This window comes from Bombus terrestris, chromosome 13 (genome assembly GCF_910591885.1).
Source record: "Bombus terrestris chromosome 13, iyBomTerr1.2, whole genome shotgun sequence".
Classification (NCBI taxonomy): Eukaryota; Metazoa; Arthropoda; class Insecta; order Hymenoptera; family Apidae; genus Bombus; species Bombus terrestris.
This window is the reverse complement of record NC_063281.1, coordinates 10,892,416-10,910,615: the sequence shown is the minus strand read 5'-3', so window position 1 is coordinate 10,910,615 and position 18,200 is coordinate 10,892,416. Positions and strand designations below refer to the sequence as shown.

Genomic DNA, 18,200 nt, shown 5'->3' with positions numbered 1-18,200 from the left:
GATAATTTCAAGAGTATGCAGAGAAAAATTACAAAAGGAAGACTGGCTTACAATTCAGCAACAGGCATGGTAATTGACGAGTAAATGTCCCATACCTTTTCGTGCTACCTGGACCGGTAATAAATTTTCTCATACAGCCTGTCCAGAATTGGCAGTACCATTTACCTTGATTCATTGTTGTTTACTTCTCTGTCCGTATAAGAAACCCGAGAAATGTTTGTCCCGCTGCGCTGACGCTACTGTGATGTAAACTCCGCCATTTTGGTCCCTTCCGAAAACAAACGCAGGTACGTCAGCATCGTAATCTAATCTAGTTTCTAATCGTAGCCAACATTTAATCACACGTTCGTTCCCTTTCTTATCGTGTCCAAACGTCGCAATCTACTGTTACCTAGTGTTCGTACACTTTCGTGTAACTTTTCCATTTACAGTAAAACTTGGTCCGCATAATTCGTAATTTATACAATCGAAGTTTTCATAACAGGATTCCACCGATTCTCTCGACTACTTATGATATTTCGTTCGTGTAATAGGACCACGTTCGAACAAGCGAATACTCGCCAACTTACATAGGCGAGTCCATTTAGTCGGCCATTGATTAAAATTTCATTCGGATAAACGAAGATTATCGACTCTGATTCTTCGGACTTGAGCTGTCGTTACGGTGGATAGAGTCAGAACGATCGAACGTCCGACAGATTGTCGTGCATATAATTTGGATCTGTAGATGTTTCGGTCGTCGGAACGACAGTTGGTCCGAACGTTTGTCCTCTGGTAATAATCGTAGCCTTATTCTTCGATCGGATATCACGCGCGAGATCGAACGCATTATCGTAGAAGACGAAAGGCAAAGTTTGGCTCGCAGAGGTCTCGAAGGACCGAAAAGATTCGAAAGCAAACTCGAGATAACGGTATAGCTCGGTCCGATCGGCTAGTTGTTTGCTTGTTTGGTCTAACAATTTGCGACTTTTCTGCTCTGGAGGGTCAATTTTCTCACGACGAACGAAGGTTCGAACGTCGGCATGGAACAGGAACAGGCGACAGGTCATAAATTATCGCGAACACATGCAAATATATCGGTTCTAGAATTGCTTTGCCATCTGCGTACCTAAGTGTCCGAATGCGAGTCTTCGTGTGCAAGTACAGCGTACAGATCTCCGTGACGTGCACCAGCTCGCTATTTGCACGTACGCCGCGCTTGCGCCGTCGAATAATCTTTCAATCCGCCAACGCTTTCGTCTCACCAGGGACACCGGTAGACGTCACCATCCTCGAGATCATCGTTAAAAATCCGACGACGTTGGCCTTGGAAAAATGTATCGCTCGGCAGCAGCGCGTAACAGTTTCGGCGGATGATCGGCGACGATGTCGATAGCAGGACGATGCGAATTCGCAATATCGTTAGAACGATTGGAGATCCGATGATACGGACCTTGAAAATAAAATGGACGGGCATCTTGTGAACGATACGCGCGGAAAACGAACGTTACGCAACGTGTTACGAAAGACTGGAGAATTCGGCTGGTTAGATCGATGAGAACCAAAATGGCGGTAATACAGCGGTAGTCGAAGAGCTGGTTTCGTAAGTTGCGAACGGAAGAGCTAATCGTTTCGAAAGTTTAGAACGTAGGTACGCTGGTACGATGTATCAAGACGAAGCCGGCGGCGTCGTCTTTGTCGAGCATTCAATGCACCGTGACAATATGCATAATTAATCTCTATGCGGAACAATGAGTACGTTCGCATTCGTGCACGCTGCATCGATGCGTCGCATCGCCTTTCCAGCGAAAGAAAGATTCCACCAACTGGATGTTACGGTACGCGAACGTTTTTAAATTCGCGGAGGGTCAAGGTTCGAGAAGTCCGCGAGGCAAGTCGGATTGCAGGGAAGAGATCGCCGGTGAAAAACCGATGACGAATCTCGGATGACGAGGAAATATTAATTACGGGCGTTTTTAATTACACCAGTCAGCTATGAGGCAACTAACAGCATACTCCCACCACGGCAATCGACCTTCCAATCCTGACACTCCCTGGGTGTACTTTAAGAACCGTTCCCCCTTCTACCGCTTCCCAAACAGTTGGAGGATGCCGACAAAAATATTCGCATGGTGCGTGTGCGTTCCCTTCCCCTCGAGCCATCAAGCCCTACAGATCTCCCCTCTGGCATACATGGTTCGAAAACAGCAGCCGTAGGCTTCCTCCCGAAGCTTTCTCTGGAAGGATCCCTTGGAGGGCTATCCCCACCAGGAGTGCTTGGACGGATGGTCGGTCGCTTAGCCGTGGAACGCGGTTGGAATCACGAGCGAATGAGACGCCGCTAGATGGGCTCCGTAGCTGTCTCTTCCTTTGATCCTTTCTCCGCTTCCTCGGCTCGTTCTTTGTCGATCGTTCCGCGAATCGTTCCCTTCTTCGTGCATAGAACCTGTAGGTGATACGTGGGCGGCCCGATCTCAACATTTAGTCGGAGGATATACATTGGTATACGTATACAGGATGCCCAGTGAGCCTGCGCTGCATTATCGGTCGATATACGCTTTTGGGAAATTTTCCACGTGTTTCGTGGAGCCGCGTGACGCCGATTCTCCTTCGTTCGCCTCCTGCTACTCCACCTATTTGCGTGTGCCGATCGAAAACGAGTCATTAAGGTTCTCTGCCACTCCCTCGTGCAACGTTTCGCGAACCAGGGCTGCTCTATCCAACTTGCCTATTTTATCATATTGCCGATTTAGCAAAATTATTCATATTCCGCGTATCTTTGACTTAATTTTACCTCGCACCAACGATCCTGTTTACAGCCGTAAATCGTCGTAGAAATTTCGATTATCGGTCCTGCGAGTAACAACAGTCACCTTGCTGAAAACAGCTCTTCTGAAAATGTTTTTCATTTTCAAGGCCAAGAAAACGATCCATCGATCGATTCGTTAACGCGTTCGAGTCCGCGGTAGGTGCCAGCGCCAGCCTGAACGGCGGCATCCTACGATCGCCTACGTGCAATCCTGTCGCAGACGGCCACGCCGTTTCGATAAACGGCCTACAAAGCCGTCGGAGGGGACGGGCCGATGCTTACATTCCCTGGAGCCCCTCCTGACATCGACTGTACGTGGGTACATTATTCATTCTCTACTACATTCGGCAGCAGGAGGGTGCGGACGAGTGTGTGCGTATCCCTCGTAGTCGATGACACGACATGCACTCGCGTCCCGTTTCTATGTGTGCCGTTCGTACAGATACGCGTGTGCGTTTTCTCTCTTTTCCGACGCATCTGTCTTTCTCTGTCCCACCCTTCCCTTTTTCTCCGTGTTTCTCCTTCTTCGTCTACCCTTCTACCTATACGGCCATCCTTCTTTCTCTTCGTTTACATCCGATTCGTACCGTCTCGCTTGCGCTTTCCCCGCTTTCTTTTTTTACTTTACCTATCCTCCCCTTCTTATCCCTCTGTCTTTTTCCTTCGGCCGCCTCTCTGTTCATCCACCCCTCGTCGGGTATTTCCGTCTCCCTTTTTCGTTTTCTTTCGCCTCTCTCCCTCTCCCCTCACTCTCTCTCTCTCTCTCTCTCTTTTGTTCGTGTTCGATGCAAGTTTGTACGCGCAAACAGAAGCCAGTAAAAGGATAGCTCGGTGGGACGGAGGGCGACAAGGGCAGGCCGCGACGGAACGGCAGATTCGGTGGAGGGATCGAAGAGGTGGCGGCATTAGTGCGACCGACCGGGGCCACAGGGTGCGAGAAGAAAAGAGGGAGACCGAAATCGGAAGAGCATCAGGGAGAAAGAAGGAGAAGCGAGTTATTAGAGAGAGAAAGATGCGATTACCTCGATAGGCTGCAGCACACGATGCGCAGGGACAGGGTCGAATAAGTCTTGGTGATCGTGCCATTATCCTCAACGGGGACCGACCTTCCGCCTCGTGTACAAACGGCTCGCTCTAGGCACGCTCACCCCTCTTCACTTCCGACGCTCACGACGCACTTCCCTGGGGGAGGCTGTAGCCAATCAGCGGTCGAGTTTCCGTGGCCCCCGGCCGCAGGCTGACTCCACGTCTCCCGTACCTAATGTAGGTTGTCGAAGGTAGGCATCCTCTGTACCCTCCTTGTCCTCTTACCTTCGTTCCCTACCTCCTACCTCCTGGGCCGAAGGTAACGAAAGTCATTTATAGGGCCCTATACAATATTCGCATCCTTCGTCTCTTCTTTCTTGGTTCTTATACCGTTGGTTGCTGTGCCGATCGACAAACCGAAACCTCTTTCCAGGTAGTCGATATAACTTACCAGGGTGCTATACCTTTTTCAAATTCCTCATTTTCGCCATTTCACGGGGGATAACCTATTCGAAATTACTTTCGAGGGTCGTTTATGGAAAGCTTCCTTGGCCTATTCATAAGTAGAAACTTATTTCGTTCTATTGATATTTGCCGTTATCCCTCGACAATTTGGTAAGATTTTGTTAGACCGGTACTCGGTTAATGACTGATTTTCTATTGTATTGGTATTTACGAGCGATTATACCGTTAGACTATTTTTTACGCTTACGATGTTCCACCAGCTGTGTACTTACCTCGCTGAAAGGGCTGCTTGGTTCCATCCGAACGCAAAAATGGCGTGTATGTGGAGGAGACATCGAATCAACACTCGTATCGTGAAGAACTAAATAGTAATTTCTAAAACGCGCGATAAACGCTGGTACGATCAAATTCGCTGATATTCGAAGTACGTTTCGATTATTATTTTCTATAATCCACTTACTAGTTGCGCGATGTTCAACGGGGTAACGTTAAAGGAAGAGGACGAGGTAACACGTACGCTCGATTATGATTATACACATCACGATTTATTGACGAGCAATGGATCGTACACTTCATGTAACATGATTCTCGAAAACAATTTTAACAAAACATCAAAGTAAATTCTAGCTAATTAGCGATAACAAACATTGCCGATTACTATTCGTCGGCAAGATGTAAGGCGACGTTTTTAAACGCGCACAACCTCGCGATAATGACACGGATAATTAGATACTCGAACGATCAATGATATTAGATATATAAGTAGGTAGTAAGTAACATACGCGCTTATAGCCTGGGTTATTTTGCTGACTTAATCTACGGTAATTTTCGATTTTCTTCCTGTCGGTTTTGATAAAACATAATACGCACGCCGCATCGTTTACATCTTCCAGTCGCTTAAAAGTTCAATCATAACGCTCGGGTGGCGCGCAATGCTCGAAAGTAAAATCAGCAATCCTAGGACCGTTTTGTAAGCGACAACGAAAAAGTTTCGTAAAATGTTAAATCAAAGGTAGAAGACGGAGAAGAAAGAAGGTTTGAAATATTTGAACAACTGTATTCTCAGTGATTACTGATGTTCTTTGTTCGATTACAACTCACAGCTTGTTTATTATGGAAATACTGTATTGCGTTATACGTTTAATATTTATGAGAATGACATTGATAATAACTGCGTTGATTACTTGTATACTATTTCTTTGAGTTATCGTGGAAATATTTTCGAAGCACAACCGATTACGTTTATCATTACGAACCCTACAGTTCCCAAACGAAGGTTTCGCGTAATTGCGACGAACGATAGGTTTCGCGATGTTAAAATATAACTTGTTCCGTTTTCTTATTAATTTCAATAACTTGCTTTAAAATCTGAAACATTCGCATATAAGCTTTTTGATCACAAGGACGCGATTCCGTTTCCCTTTTCCCTCTTCTTTTCTCACATCCTACGCTTACGATACGTCATCTGTTTATTTTCTTCCGGGGGGGCACATTAGTCTCAAGAAATGTCCTCAAGATATTCCAAGTTGGAAAGAATTCTTGATCCCTTGTCGTGGCGCAGCTGTCTATTCTTCTGCGCGTTAAAGTCTTTTCGAACTATAACTTTAGATACGATACGTAACGGTTCGTGGTGTTGTTAACAAGTACACGATCGTTGCTCCAAACAATGGGTTAATATTTCAAGTAGAACTTACGTAGGTATAGTCACATGGCAGCTATTCAACTCTTGCAACAAATCAGATATTAAAATCTTCGCAGTCTTCGTGGGCTACGTTAATCGCTTTCGTAAACCATCGGTTCGAACGAACATTGTCCTACTAGTTGTTCAACGTGGGCATTTTATAATTGGCGGATCGATGGATAAAATTACGATCGATCGTGATGGTTGAACGTAACGTGATTCCGTTTTAAAAAGGCCGTAGAAAAATAACATGTAAAAATCTGGGTCCCTTTTACTTCGCCGTAAATCCTAACGAACTGTGACTCTAATGTAATCCTCTTCTTCCTAAACTGGCAGTTCTTTTTTATTTCTTTTTTTTTTTTTTTTTGATTATTAGCTAATTCGTGTGGTTCCCATTTTTCTCAAATGTCGTCGACCACGCGTAACCATGTAACTAATTGATGCAAATTTCCTAACCGATTCGAACGTCCGACTTCGTCGCGAATCGTGGGTATCGATATTCTTCATTGTTTCTGCGCACTCGTTGGCACCGTTCCCCTATTTTCAATATTTATCTCGACTAGACGTTTAAAACTCTTACTTTTACATACCCACCTTGACTCTCATTCGACCATCGACATACATCTTTTTTACGCAACTTGTACGCTCGATCGATGTGCAATACCGGAAACGCTGAATTATTCTGATCGTTCGAGTAGGATTTGGATTCCTAGTAAACGTTTCGTTTAAAATTTCTTTGAAATCATCGTGTTCGTCTTTATTGCTGTCCTTGTACGAACAGGAGCAGTCTGTACAAATTCCGATACAGCATTAAAAATCGCCATATATCACGCGCAACGAGCTCACAACGCACTCGATGTTATTCTTTATCCGAATGTTTTCAAAAACCGCTTGATCCTATCGATCTCGGACGATAATACCTATAATATATTATTCGTAAATCAGTAACAGCGATATGAGTTTATACGACTTCGTAGAATAAAAACTCCCTTAATATTATAGGATACGACGTACGAGTGGTAGGTACGTATTTTGCGTATTTAAACTTCCAATTCAAAACGATACACCTCGATAAGAAGAATCGAGTGTACAATTACAAAGATTTTACAAAGCTCCTCGAAGCTTCTCACCTAATCTTTTTAAAGGGTTGCCCGTTGTTATATGTATCACTAGCATGTTCCCTTCTTTCTTTGCTTTTTTCTCTTTTTTTTTCTTCTTCTTCTTCTTCTTCTTTTTTTCTTTTACCACGAAATTATAATCGGCCTTCTACCGCAATAAATCGCTCGTAATATATTATATCATAATAGACGATAATTAAATTGCACTAGTACATTGCACACGTTCTCTGGCGTTCTTTGGCATCTCTATGAAGTACATATTTCTCTAAGGTTCTAAAAAAAGGAACGACAACACGTGGGGACAAGAAAGTTTATCCTTCATCCATCCGCCGTTCCACTCTAACCATTCATCCGCTATCCTTGTCTCTACATCCCTTAACCATACGTTATGCTACGTCTAATATATCTCTGTCAGGCGTTGTGCCATTGCCAATAAAGCGGATCCGCCAAATTGCCGACTCTTTCCGCAAATTAATTTGTCAGCCTGGCCACAAGTAGGTATACTAATTTGCATTTAATGGTTGATCATAGACAGACACACACATACGTACATGCATTACAAACATACCGCCATTGTTTCTCACTTGAGAGGAAAAGACACAGGGTAACACGTGTGTTATTCGTTTCGTCGCTACTTTCTTCTCTTTTAACGTAAAACATTCTGTACCAGACGATCTTCTTTTAGTCTTGTTCGTTTTGAAAAAAGTATCTAATAGAATATATTTACTCGCGCTGTATCAAATGTCACAATCATTCTTTCACTTTCACCTCTCAAGCTGGCGCTCTGGTTTATGCTACCGGGTGTACCATGTGTCTTCACACCCACACGAAACTCATCACGCTTTACGAAACATTATAGGAAGCGGGGGGAAAAATATATGGTAACGTACAGCCTTTGGATTGGTCACGTAGGAATCTTATTTCCGTAAGAGCGTCTTCTAAATCTAATAATAGGAAGTGGTAACATCGAGCGATTTGGTCAGCATCTCTGATCTTAAGCAGCTGTTTAAATGAAACGAGCTATCACAAAAAATAACGACGCAGGCTGTTGCGAGTACTTTGAATGTTACGCGAGAACTAAACTTAAATCTAGCTTTGATCTCGCGAAAATCCTGCAGAATGTCGTCGTTTTTATCGCCCGATTCGATGACACTAGAGTCAGATCTAAGCCTAAACCTCGAATCATTTTTCCATTAGCGTTTGACGATTCGTTCAACGTGCAAGTAAAACTAAAGTAAAAGCTCAGAAAGTAAAAACTGTGACCAGACGATGAGGCCGAATGAGAAAATTATAGAAAGATACGTTCACCTCGCGGTCGATTATTCGTATAACTTTGTGGATTCTAAGTCAGATAGTCGGACGCAACGTAAGGGCGGTCAACATTTCGTTGCTTCGCTTTATTGAGATTCGACGAATTTATTCAGTTACTCTTTAAAGCGATCAAGCAGTGAAACGCTGGCTGGCCGCCTCGCGGCGATCGGATTAATATGAACCCAACCTAATCTGAAAATTAAAGCCAGCCGCCGGTTATACGTAAAGAGAGAAATCGTTCAAAACGTCGATCTTTATAACACATTCGAAAATCTTCGGAGACGAACCTTCTCGTCGACGACTTGATCGTTTTAGCTGCGGTGGACGAGTCCATAAAAATAAGAACGACGAAGCGAAATAAAAGATTGTACTGATTTTTAACGAAAAAGATTAGAGACACCGACCAGATTGTTGGCTATTACCATAGGAAGTGGTGAAAAGAATGAAGGATACACAGGAGAATAGCTGGTACTGTTAGCGGAGAAAGAATTACGGTGGCTGTTGCGAGGCAGAATTGAAGTAACTGACTCTTTGATTCCTGTATTGCGACGCGACCACAGCCTGAGGATTAGGAATGTGCCTGATACTCAAGTTTGGTTTGATTTTCATTCCGAAACCGGAGATTCTTTGATGAGGTTGCGGTATTCGCAGAGCGACTTTGTTGGCGAGGTTGGCAGAGCTGAGTACCAAAGGATCGATCGAATTCTCGTCGGTGATGCAGCCGCTTAACAGGGACACAGCCGCGTCGGAAAGTGTCACTAGATTGGAGTCTTGACCTCGTCGTTGCTCCAAGTCTTTCGCTTTTCCTCTCAGTAAGTTTCCTGTCGGGATCGATGGACGCGATGGCCTTGGTTTTAACAAGGACAGGGAACAGGATGACGAGGACGACGACGAGGACGATGACGACGACGACAAAGAGGACGAAGGTGAAGAGGACGACGAAGAGGAAGGGGACGAGGAATAATTACCGACCGATAAATTCGCAGACAGATCGAGAACGTTATTGTGAACCGCTCCACCGCTGCTTAGATCCAGCGGGATCTCGTATTTGGAATTGTTCGGTTCTAAAATGGCGCTCGACGTGGCAAAACCGGAAGGCTTGGCGACGCGCAGTGGCGCTAGTGGTGGCGGGCCTTTCTTTTTCGGAGGGGCGCTGACCTGAACGGGTGCAGGATGTTGTTCCTCTTTCGTCTTCGACATTGTTTTCAACGCGTCGCGCATCTGTTTCTCAGCCAACAAGCTTCTCACACGATTCGCTTTACTTTCGCGCAATTGTTTCTCGAGTTTCTCTCTGTTCAAGTTATCGATCTTCTCCCCGTTGTTTTGCACGCGTTGCTTCGCTTTATCCCGGAAATTGTCGCTAGCTTCGTTCACGGCTACCAGACCCAATCTTCGAAGAATCTCCTCGTCCTTCTTCGGGCGTTCCGGTTCAACCTGTTCCACTCTTTTCACGATTTCCGGCACAGTTTCTTCCTTTTTCGACGATGGTCTACAACTCTGCGGTATGCTTCTCTGATCCACCTTATCGACCGAGGCGGAAGTATCCTCCGTCGGAGGAGTAGTTATATTTTGTGCGATTCGAACGACCTCGTCGGGTATGCTGTCTATAATTTCTTCGATGGTCTCCTCTGTCTCTCCGAGGTTCTCTTTCGTAACTGCACCTTCCCCTGGAGCCACTAACGCGCCTGTCGATCGTTGCTGATTTATCGTCGTGGCTTTGATCTTTTCTCGTCTAACGGCTCTCATCTGCAGCAATTTCTCTTTTGCCTGGCCGGTCGCGCTGCTCGACGTGATTCTCGGTGGACACGGGGTCAACCGAACCTTCAGTTTCAATAGATCCTCCCGCGGCGTGGTGGTGATCTCAGCGATCACTCGTTTGTTTCGTCGTTTCCTGTGCTTGTGGTGTTCCAGCTTCGTCAAGTCTTTGGTTTTGGAACTCTCCGGTGCGTGATTGTTTTGTATCGGTACGAGATTAGGAGTCCTCATAACCGGAGTCACTTTGCACCTTGGTTTCTTCGCCTTCGGTTCCTTGTCGCGTTCCAAATTGGTCTTCAAGGATCGAGGGGGTACGTTGCTGCTTTCTAAAATCCTATGAGCCTCGACTTCGCACTCCTGCGGTGGCTTGGGGCTCGGCGGTGGTGTCGGCGGCCTCTGAATATTTTCCATGGTCGCGGTATCCTCGGTCGTTTCACCGTTGAAGGAACTGTCGCTCGATTCAGGAATAATAACCTCCCTGCGCGTAATGCGATAAAACAGCTTCATGGGTGCTTCCTGCAACGTCAAAATTATCGCTTCCCCTATGGTATCTTGCAGCATCACGAGAGTTCTAAATACGATTGACGCGATAGGAAATGATTATGACTATCGCGAGGTAAACGATCGACCTCTATCGCGCGACCATGAGTTACCGACGAACACCATGCGAAAGGAAAGTAAATTATGGGCTCGCTAAATAACAGGGCAGAAGGGGTAAATGATAGGGGAAGAAACTCACTCTTTTCCAGCCGAATATGCAGGCGAGGTCCAGCAGAGTCCACGATTGGTCCAGTACCATCGTTTTCGTGCTACTGCGCCGGTTCTCGTCGTTCTTCTCGCAGAGAATCTCGATTTTGTTGACGATCGCCCCGTAAGAATTCGCTTCCTCCCATCCTCTCTTCAGCATCAACAATCGCACCAGATGACGAACCGTCACTCCTGCCGGACACTTGAGATACCGCGTGCTTCGAACCTTGATCGGCTCCTCGTGTTTCGTTTGATCGGTATTGTTCGCTCGGTGTCGTGACCCGACACGGTTCTCCGGCTCGCGAGCGACCGCCTCCTCTTCCGGTTCGTCGAGCTCGCATAAGCTCAGGCTGACGAAATCGTCCAAGGTTAAGTCTAGAGCACCCAATGGAAGGGCTAAAGGTGGACATTGCGGATTGACCAGCCGGAAATGACGCCTTCGTTCGAGCTCCGACCGGAAGAGGCCGGGTACCACGAGATACACCAGTCGTTGTAGCTTTACGTCCGGCAAGAGCGGCGGAGACGTTGCGACATTGCACACGGGACACGCTCTGGCACCACTGCTTAATCGTCTGACTATGCAACCTCTGCAAACTGAGCATCGTTCGACTCGTATCTATTTTATATTCCACGCGTGTTCTTTCCGATGTTTAATTACGCTCGTTCCATCGCGAACGCGGAATCTTTACGTTCGAAAAATCTGTATTCGTCGGGAGAATATTAGAACGCGCGGAACGAAGAGCGGCAGCGGTTAGTCACCCTTCTCGAATTTAGCCACCCTGCCAGAGGGGCGGACGAAGCGGATGAACTATTTCACGCACGCGAAGTAGATACGGCCGTTGGAGGTACGGCACGGTACACGCGTCGTTATTTCGCATCGTCACCGAACGATATTCATCGACGACTTTGCTACGTTACAGCTTTTTTCTCATGCAAATTAATGTTAACGAGCCGATGAAACGCGAGTCAGATGAGCGAAAATCGTGCGATGACCGGCGACGAGTAACGAGACGGGACGAGCGTTACTACGGAGCACAGAATTGAAAGAAATACTAACAAGAATGTAGACATTCCACGAGAGTCGTTGCGTCTATGAGGTAGCCTCTGCAGAGAGGACATACGATATGTTCGTTCAAGTCTTTAACCAGCGGCTTCTCCCTCTCCTTTGCCTCCATGTCGTTAGTCGATTCTGAAACAGCTGTGCCATTCGGATTGTTAATCCAAGGGACCAAAGAGCAACGATTAGATGCTTTTTTTAAATTAACTGCGCAGCTTGCTGTCGTCGCCGTGCACGTCGCACGGAATCATAATTCACGTCTGCGTAAAAAATTTCCACGCATTGTCGCGATTCGTCGTACGCGACAGCGAGTCGAATCGGTGATCGCCGATCTCCGGCTTATCTAAAATTAAATCGCGTAACGTTACGCGTTAATATACCGACGTGCGCGATATCGATGCGCGTTCTAATAACGGTCGGAGGATTCCGAAATGCAGGTAGCCGCGCGCACTAGCCCGAGGGGGGAAACACACGCACGTAATCGCGTTAAGATACGTTCGAAGCAGCGATTTCCATTTACGCGAGACTCGTGCGTACCGTCGATATATTTAGAATAATGAAATATCTCGTGAAATGCAAGGGGGGAGAAACGAGTTACGCCGGGGCTTTAAGGTCTATCTCTTAAAGGGGATGGTTTCTCTTCCCTTTCTCCCATCCGTGTCTATCTGTGCAACGATATTCGATAATATTTTCGACCAGATGGTTGCCACGTACGGTCTCGTTCACGACGAACATGCGTGAGACGAGATTCAGTCGGTATCGCGCGAACGAATCTGATTTCGCGCGTGCTATGCTCTCGCGAACGGTTCGCGCGCGCGCCAGCGCTACGGCGCTGCTGTAACAGTTTTTCACGAACGGCCGTTAACTAGTGGCTAACGAGGAAGCGGCTTCCTATCGAGTTTCGTAGTCGTACGATGGCGGCAGATTTAGCAAGATTTCGTAGGCAACGAACGGGAAACGCGTTTGCCGAAGTATCGCGCGACGAGCAACGAGATCCTCGCGTGAAAGGTATACTTGACAGTGAAACCAGCTTAGTCACGCGATACGTCGGCTTGGAAAAACTAGGTTTTTAGAGCTCCCGCGTACAGATCTCCCGCGCGACAATAACAGAGGCCAAGTGTCACTGCGCATGGCTAACGAACTCGAAGAAAGGAGGAAAGGCTCGACCACCTGCGTCGACGACATAGTCGACGGCTCCGCGTTCGTGCAATTTCGCTCTGCGAATGATCCGTCAAGGCCGGGAACGCGACAGAAAAGAGGTTGGTTTACGAGGAATGGCAAGAGTAATGAAGAACTTGGAGGAAAGGGGGGAAAAAAGAAAGAGAGAGAGAGAGAGAGAGAGAGAGGGAACGTGCAAGCGAGGGGCAAAGAGAGAGAGAGAGAGTGAGAGAGAGAGAGAGAGAGAAAGAGGAAGGACGAGTAGAAGGGCTTCTGCGTTCGAACTTGAGAAAGGTCTGGCGCCAAGCGAGCAGCGAAAGAGAGAGAGAGAGAGAGAGAGAGAGAGAAAGAGAGAGACCACCTAATTCGTTGATCGCCGTCGTTACGGATCGACGCGATTCTCCAGAGAATCGCGATCTTCGTTCTTGGACTTGGAAACGTCCGCGCGATGCCGATCACGTCTCGCGTGTTCGCGACGAATCGTCACGAGGCCACGGTTGATACGATCGAAGGAAGAAAGTAAATTGGAAGGCGAGACGGTAAAGAAAAAACGGGAGGAGAGAGATATAATAGAAAGAGCGGCGATGGAGAATCGCGAGGGTAAGCCGTCGTCGATAGGAGCGTTGCCACGGTAACATCGGTGGTTCGAGCGTTTTTGCTGGAACGTCGACGTATACCGGTCCGAGAGAGCACGGTAGCTATTCCAGGCAACAGGATCTCGCGGGTAGAGCATCGGCATCGCGGCGAGCAGCGGCGGTGTCCTATCTTCGGCGGAGGATCGCGAGTACCGAGCGTAGTACGGGCTTGTTGGTCGATTCACGCGACTACCATACGTTTCGCAGGGCGGTATACAGAGGCTTACGTGTAGGTGCTTACCAGCGTAGCGAGAGAGATGGTCGCCGTGGCCAGCAGCGAGCTGCCGTCCCGGCTGGCAGCGGAACGTAGCAGCGGACGTGGCAACGACGGTGTTCTTGGTTGCCGTATCGCTTCTCGCGGTGCAGCGGGCGAAGAGAGGTGGCAACGCCGCTCCGTCCGTCGGCGTGCGGCGCCCCGAGGCTCTCTCTCGCGATAGCGCGCTCGTTGTCGTCGCTCACGCCGTCGCACTCCTCACCATGGTCGTCACGAACCCGTGACCGCGAGCAATCCTGATAACTTGCACGCCGCGAGCTACGTACCATCACGTCCCTGCTGCCTGCGAGCACAGCGCCGCGCACATGTCCGACGATTTCGACCCGATTCTCTCTTTTTCCTTCCCCCTTCCTTCCCTGTTTACTTCCTTCCTTCCTTCCTTCCTTCCTTCCTTTCCTGCTTCCTTCCTTCCTTCCTTCTTTCCTCCTTTCCTTCCTTCCTTCCACGCTCTACTTCCCTCTCTTTCGCTCCTCCACTCGCTCTCCTCCGTCTATCTTTCTCCCCTTGCTCCTCCTTTCCTACGTTTTTCTTCTTTCCTCGATCGTTCTTCCTACGTGTTTCCGTCGCCCCTACTCGCCGAACGAGGGAACAGAAAACGAAACTCGATCGCGCCCTTGTTATCCTCGTGCACCGCTTTCTTCCTCGATCCACGTCGTAGCCGTCGTCGTTGCCGCGATTGTCCCGTCGACGACGTGGTTGTCGATCGACCGGTGGGTCGACAGGCGCGCGCGCGCGCTCTTGCCCGTGACGTTCCTTCTTTCTCTCGCTCTCGCTCTCCCCTCTTCGTCGCCTTTTTCTCCGTCTCTGTCGCTCGATCTTCCCCTCCGCGCTGCCCTCCTCCTCCACGAGGACTCACGGGGTCTTGTCTCGCGACTCGACGTAACGTAACCGCTCTCTCTGGCCACGACTCGATTCGGTGCACTCGGCCGACTCTCGAACGAGTGCGACGATGCACGATGATATCGGGGATCCGGTGGCGGCGGTGGCGGCGGAGGCGGCGGTAGAGGCCAACGAGAGAGTGTGTGCAGCGGTGGCGCCGAACTGCGGCGGTAGCCGCTGCCACTTTTCGATACGGTGCGATTAGAACGACGCTGCACGGAAACGACGGGAAGACACGGGCACTGTTCGTATCGACCCCGCCTAAACCCCGCCTCGCTGCGACGGAGCCGCACGAGCGACGCCGAGCGTCGGCGAGCGTCGACGAACCAGCCGGTTTCCTTTTCCGACTTCGTCCTTTTCGGTCGTTCCGACCTTTCCTCTTCTTGTTCAACACCCCTTCTCCTCCTCTTGGTACTCCGCTTACGTTTTCACCTTTCGCATCCCTCGATCGTCGGATTCGTCGATGAATTCATCGATCGATTCGTCGATCGATCGCAGTCGCGGCGAAATCGTTGTATCGTCCAGCGTCTGCCCGTAAATGCTGAAGAACGAACCGATCGATTCGAAGCTAAATCGACCGTAGATCGTCCCGCTATTGTACACCGACGCGCGAAAGCAACGGTTCGTACCCGACGTATCTTCTTCGCCCCTTGCGTCCGTTGTTCGCGAAAACGACGCTTTCTTCGTCCGCTACGAAGCAGCGGTGGATGCTTCAGCGGAGATTAGGACGCTCGAATAAACCGAAACCAGCGTGTTTTCGAATCGGAAAGGAACGCGATCGAAGTACAGGTTACCCGCGTTTAATCGGCGCGAGGCACTCCATGGACCGTACGATGTCCCTTTCCATGTCGCTCTAATTACCAGATGCCTTTAATATGGTACGATCACGGTACATTCGACGTAAAAAGTCGCTTTCCAACAGTTACGGATCGCCATCCGTTTCCTGTGAAACATCGCAGGTATCTACAGCGACGAATCTGCGTACGACAAATACGTACGGACGTGACGGTGGTACTGCGTGCTAATAAATATGGGACACCGGTAACGAAGCTGCTTATTAAACGCGTTCGATCAGCGATTCGTCGAGGCCTCCGGTTTCGTAACTTCGGCCTGTGTGTCAAAGAAACGAGGCAATCGTGATTGGCAAACGAGGCAAACGTGGCTGCGCGATCGTAAAGGCGTTATTCTAGTTACGATAGCTACGCATACAGGCACGCCGTCTGCCGATAACGCGCTACGAAAGTCACCGAACCGTATTCGAGAAATATCTTGCGCACCAACAGCGTGTCGCCCGCCGGCAGATCGCACGCTATTGTAAATTTAAATTGTTGCGCTATTTATAGAACGAATAACCAACGAGATGTCCCTGATTGGCCGCGCCGCGTACTTTTCGCGCGTTTCTCCGATTCTTTTCATTACCGATTCTCCCATCGTCGCGTGTTTTCTCGCGCGATCTTCCTGGACTTTGCCCGCGTCTATCCGACTTGGACGGAACTCGATTTTAATTTTCTTCTCAACGAAGCGTCGTGAAAGGGCTTCGGTGTCGATTCCGGCGATGCGGACTCGACGTCTCGAAGAGACAATTTAGTCTACGACGCGACGTAACCGTGGAAAATCGTAGCGCCATACGGGACGTGGTTAGACGCTCGAGGTTCGTAGCTCTCGTTTTTCGATAAGAGCGTCGGCGATTTTTATTCGAAAGTACGATTTTAGCGCGAAAGTCGAGCGAAAAGAAGCGCGGTTATGCGTGTACGCCAGCGCGAGTACAGAGCAGAGGGGGAGAAAGAGAGAGAAGTACGAGAAGTCGACTGATCGATCGGCGGCGACGCGGTAGACCGCTTCATAACGACATCGCCTTGAAAAGAGACAGTCGCCGGGCGAACCCGGTTTTGCGTCCATCGAAGCAGCACGACTCTCTGGTCGATCGACGCTGATGGGCGGACGAATGGGCATGGTTATAGTTGGTAAAATGGCGCCAGGCTCCGTCCACTTTGACCACCCATGCGACTGTGCGCAGTTGCGGCTCCGCCTGTAAACTGCGCGCGCTGCCTGCCTCGCACTTGTATCTTCCGTCTCGAATCTCCGACGTACGCTGATCGTTTTAGCTTTTTCGCTAATTTCTTTGGCTTTAGATTTTCTCTTATGAAATTTCGTCGGAAAATGGCGATATTTTTGGAGAGGAGAAACGGACGGCTTCGATATTTCACGAGTAAACGATAAGCGCTTAAGAAGCGAGACAGTCTCGTCAACGTATGAAATGGGACGATATATTGCACGCCGGGACTATTTCGTGAAGCTTAAACGGCTAGGCGGTTATGATTACAGCGGATGCGTGTCCTGACTGTAAACGTTCCGATGAACTCGATACGTCCAAGTAATCGATACGTATATACTATATAGATTCCTACGAGTGCATGCATTTCTTCGCATATTTCGTTCGTCGCAACGATCATTCGTTAGGGAACACGTATCCGCTGCGATCGTAACCTAACTTTCGCGATCCGATGGTTGAGTCATTTTCGAAGCAGCAGGCTTAGCGCGATTCAACGTGTAACTTGCAGTTTTAGCTTTTACTTGTTCGGCATTGATAGCGAGACGATTCAACAAATTTCAAACTTTCTTACATCGAATAGAAGGTGTATGTTGTATTCGTAGCTTTGTCAGTTTGCAAGTTTTACGACAACACTGACTCATTATCAGTCATTATTTTGTTTAGTTATTGTAGTGGCATATCTTACCTACGATCGGTCCCATGATGTTCCAATGACTCACGACGATTTCTTTGTGGCCTGTGTTTCTTTCGAGACAGCGTCTCCTCTAAAATCGACAGTTTTTCACTTACACCGCAATCAATGGCAAGTGACGATATGTGCTTTCCTCTTGTTTGTTTGTGTAACGAAGATACTTGCGAGAGAAAATTGTACAAATTTGAATGTACATACAGAACATGTGGGTTCGAACTGAACCTACCGTTGTACTTTCTTACGTACGTAATTCGCGATTCGCACTTCGAAGGTTAATACGATAATTTTCACTGGCAAATCACTGATCGGAAAGTCACGTTAATCGCGTGTCTAAAGACTAAACTACGTATCAGCTAGCTACACCTATTTATACGATATTTAACCTCCTGCCCTACAATTTAAGTTCTGAATGTGGCCAAGAGAAAAAAGTGTTTGTCGCATGTAGTCCGAAGAACGTACATTTTATGCTCGTGTTGTTTATGTTTGGCCCGAAGGACGTACCACCTTTCTCGCACGTGTTCTTCGTGCTTGGGTCGAAGTCAGTGAGCCACGAGTCTAATTC

At 48.1% G+C, this 18,200-nt stretch overlaps 1 protein-coding gene across 2 annotated transcripts; it reads right to left on the bottom strand.

Moving 5' to 3' along the window:
- Positions 1-4,802: 4,802 nt before the first annotated feature.
- LOC100648837 (polycomb group protein Psc) lies at positions 4,803-17,988 on the bottom strand. Of its 2 annotated transcripts, none has more exons than XM_048411229.1 (4): positions 17,633-17,988; positions 11,949-12,089; positions 10,884-11,485; positions 4,803-10,660 (listed from the first exon to the last, which is right to left on the bottom strand). In XM_048411229.1, exons 1-4 carry the CDS (start codon positions 17,646-17,648, stop codon positions 8,879-8,881), a joined length of 2,541 nt encoding a protein of 846 aa, XP_048267186.1. In that variant the 5' UTR covers positions 17,649-17,988; the 3' UTR covers positions 4,803-8,878. The 2 variants fall into 2 exon arrangements, with proteins under 2 accessions (XP_048267186.1, XP_012170985.2); XM_012315595.3 differs by lacking the exon at positions 17,633-17,988 and adding an exon at positions 13,983-15,120.
- Positions 17,989-18,200: the final 212 nt, after the last annotated feature.

Excerpts from the sequence above, each read along its gene's own strand:
- LOC100648837 (XM_048411229.1), bottom strand. Across the intron at positions 11,486-11,948 it reads CGTGGAATGTCTACATTCTT|TTTGCAGAGGTTGCATAGTC; the intron begins GTTAGTATTTCT and ends AACGATGCTCAG. Across the intron at positions 10,661-10,883 it reads GCATATTCGGCTGGAAAAGA|GAAGCACCCATGAAGCTGTT; the intron begins GTGAGTTTCTTC and ends TTGACGTTGCAG.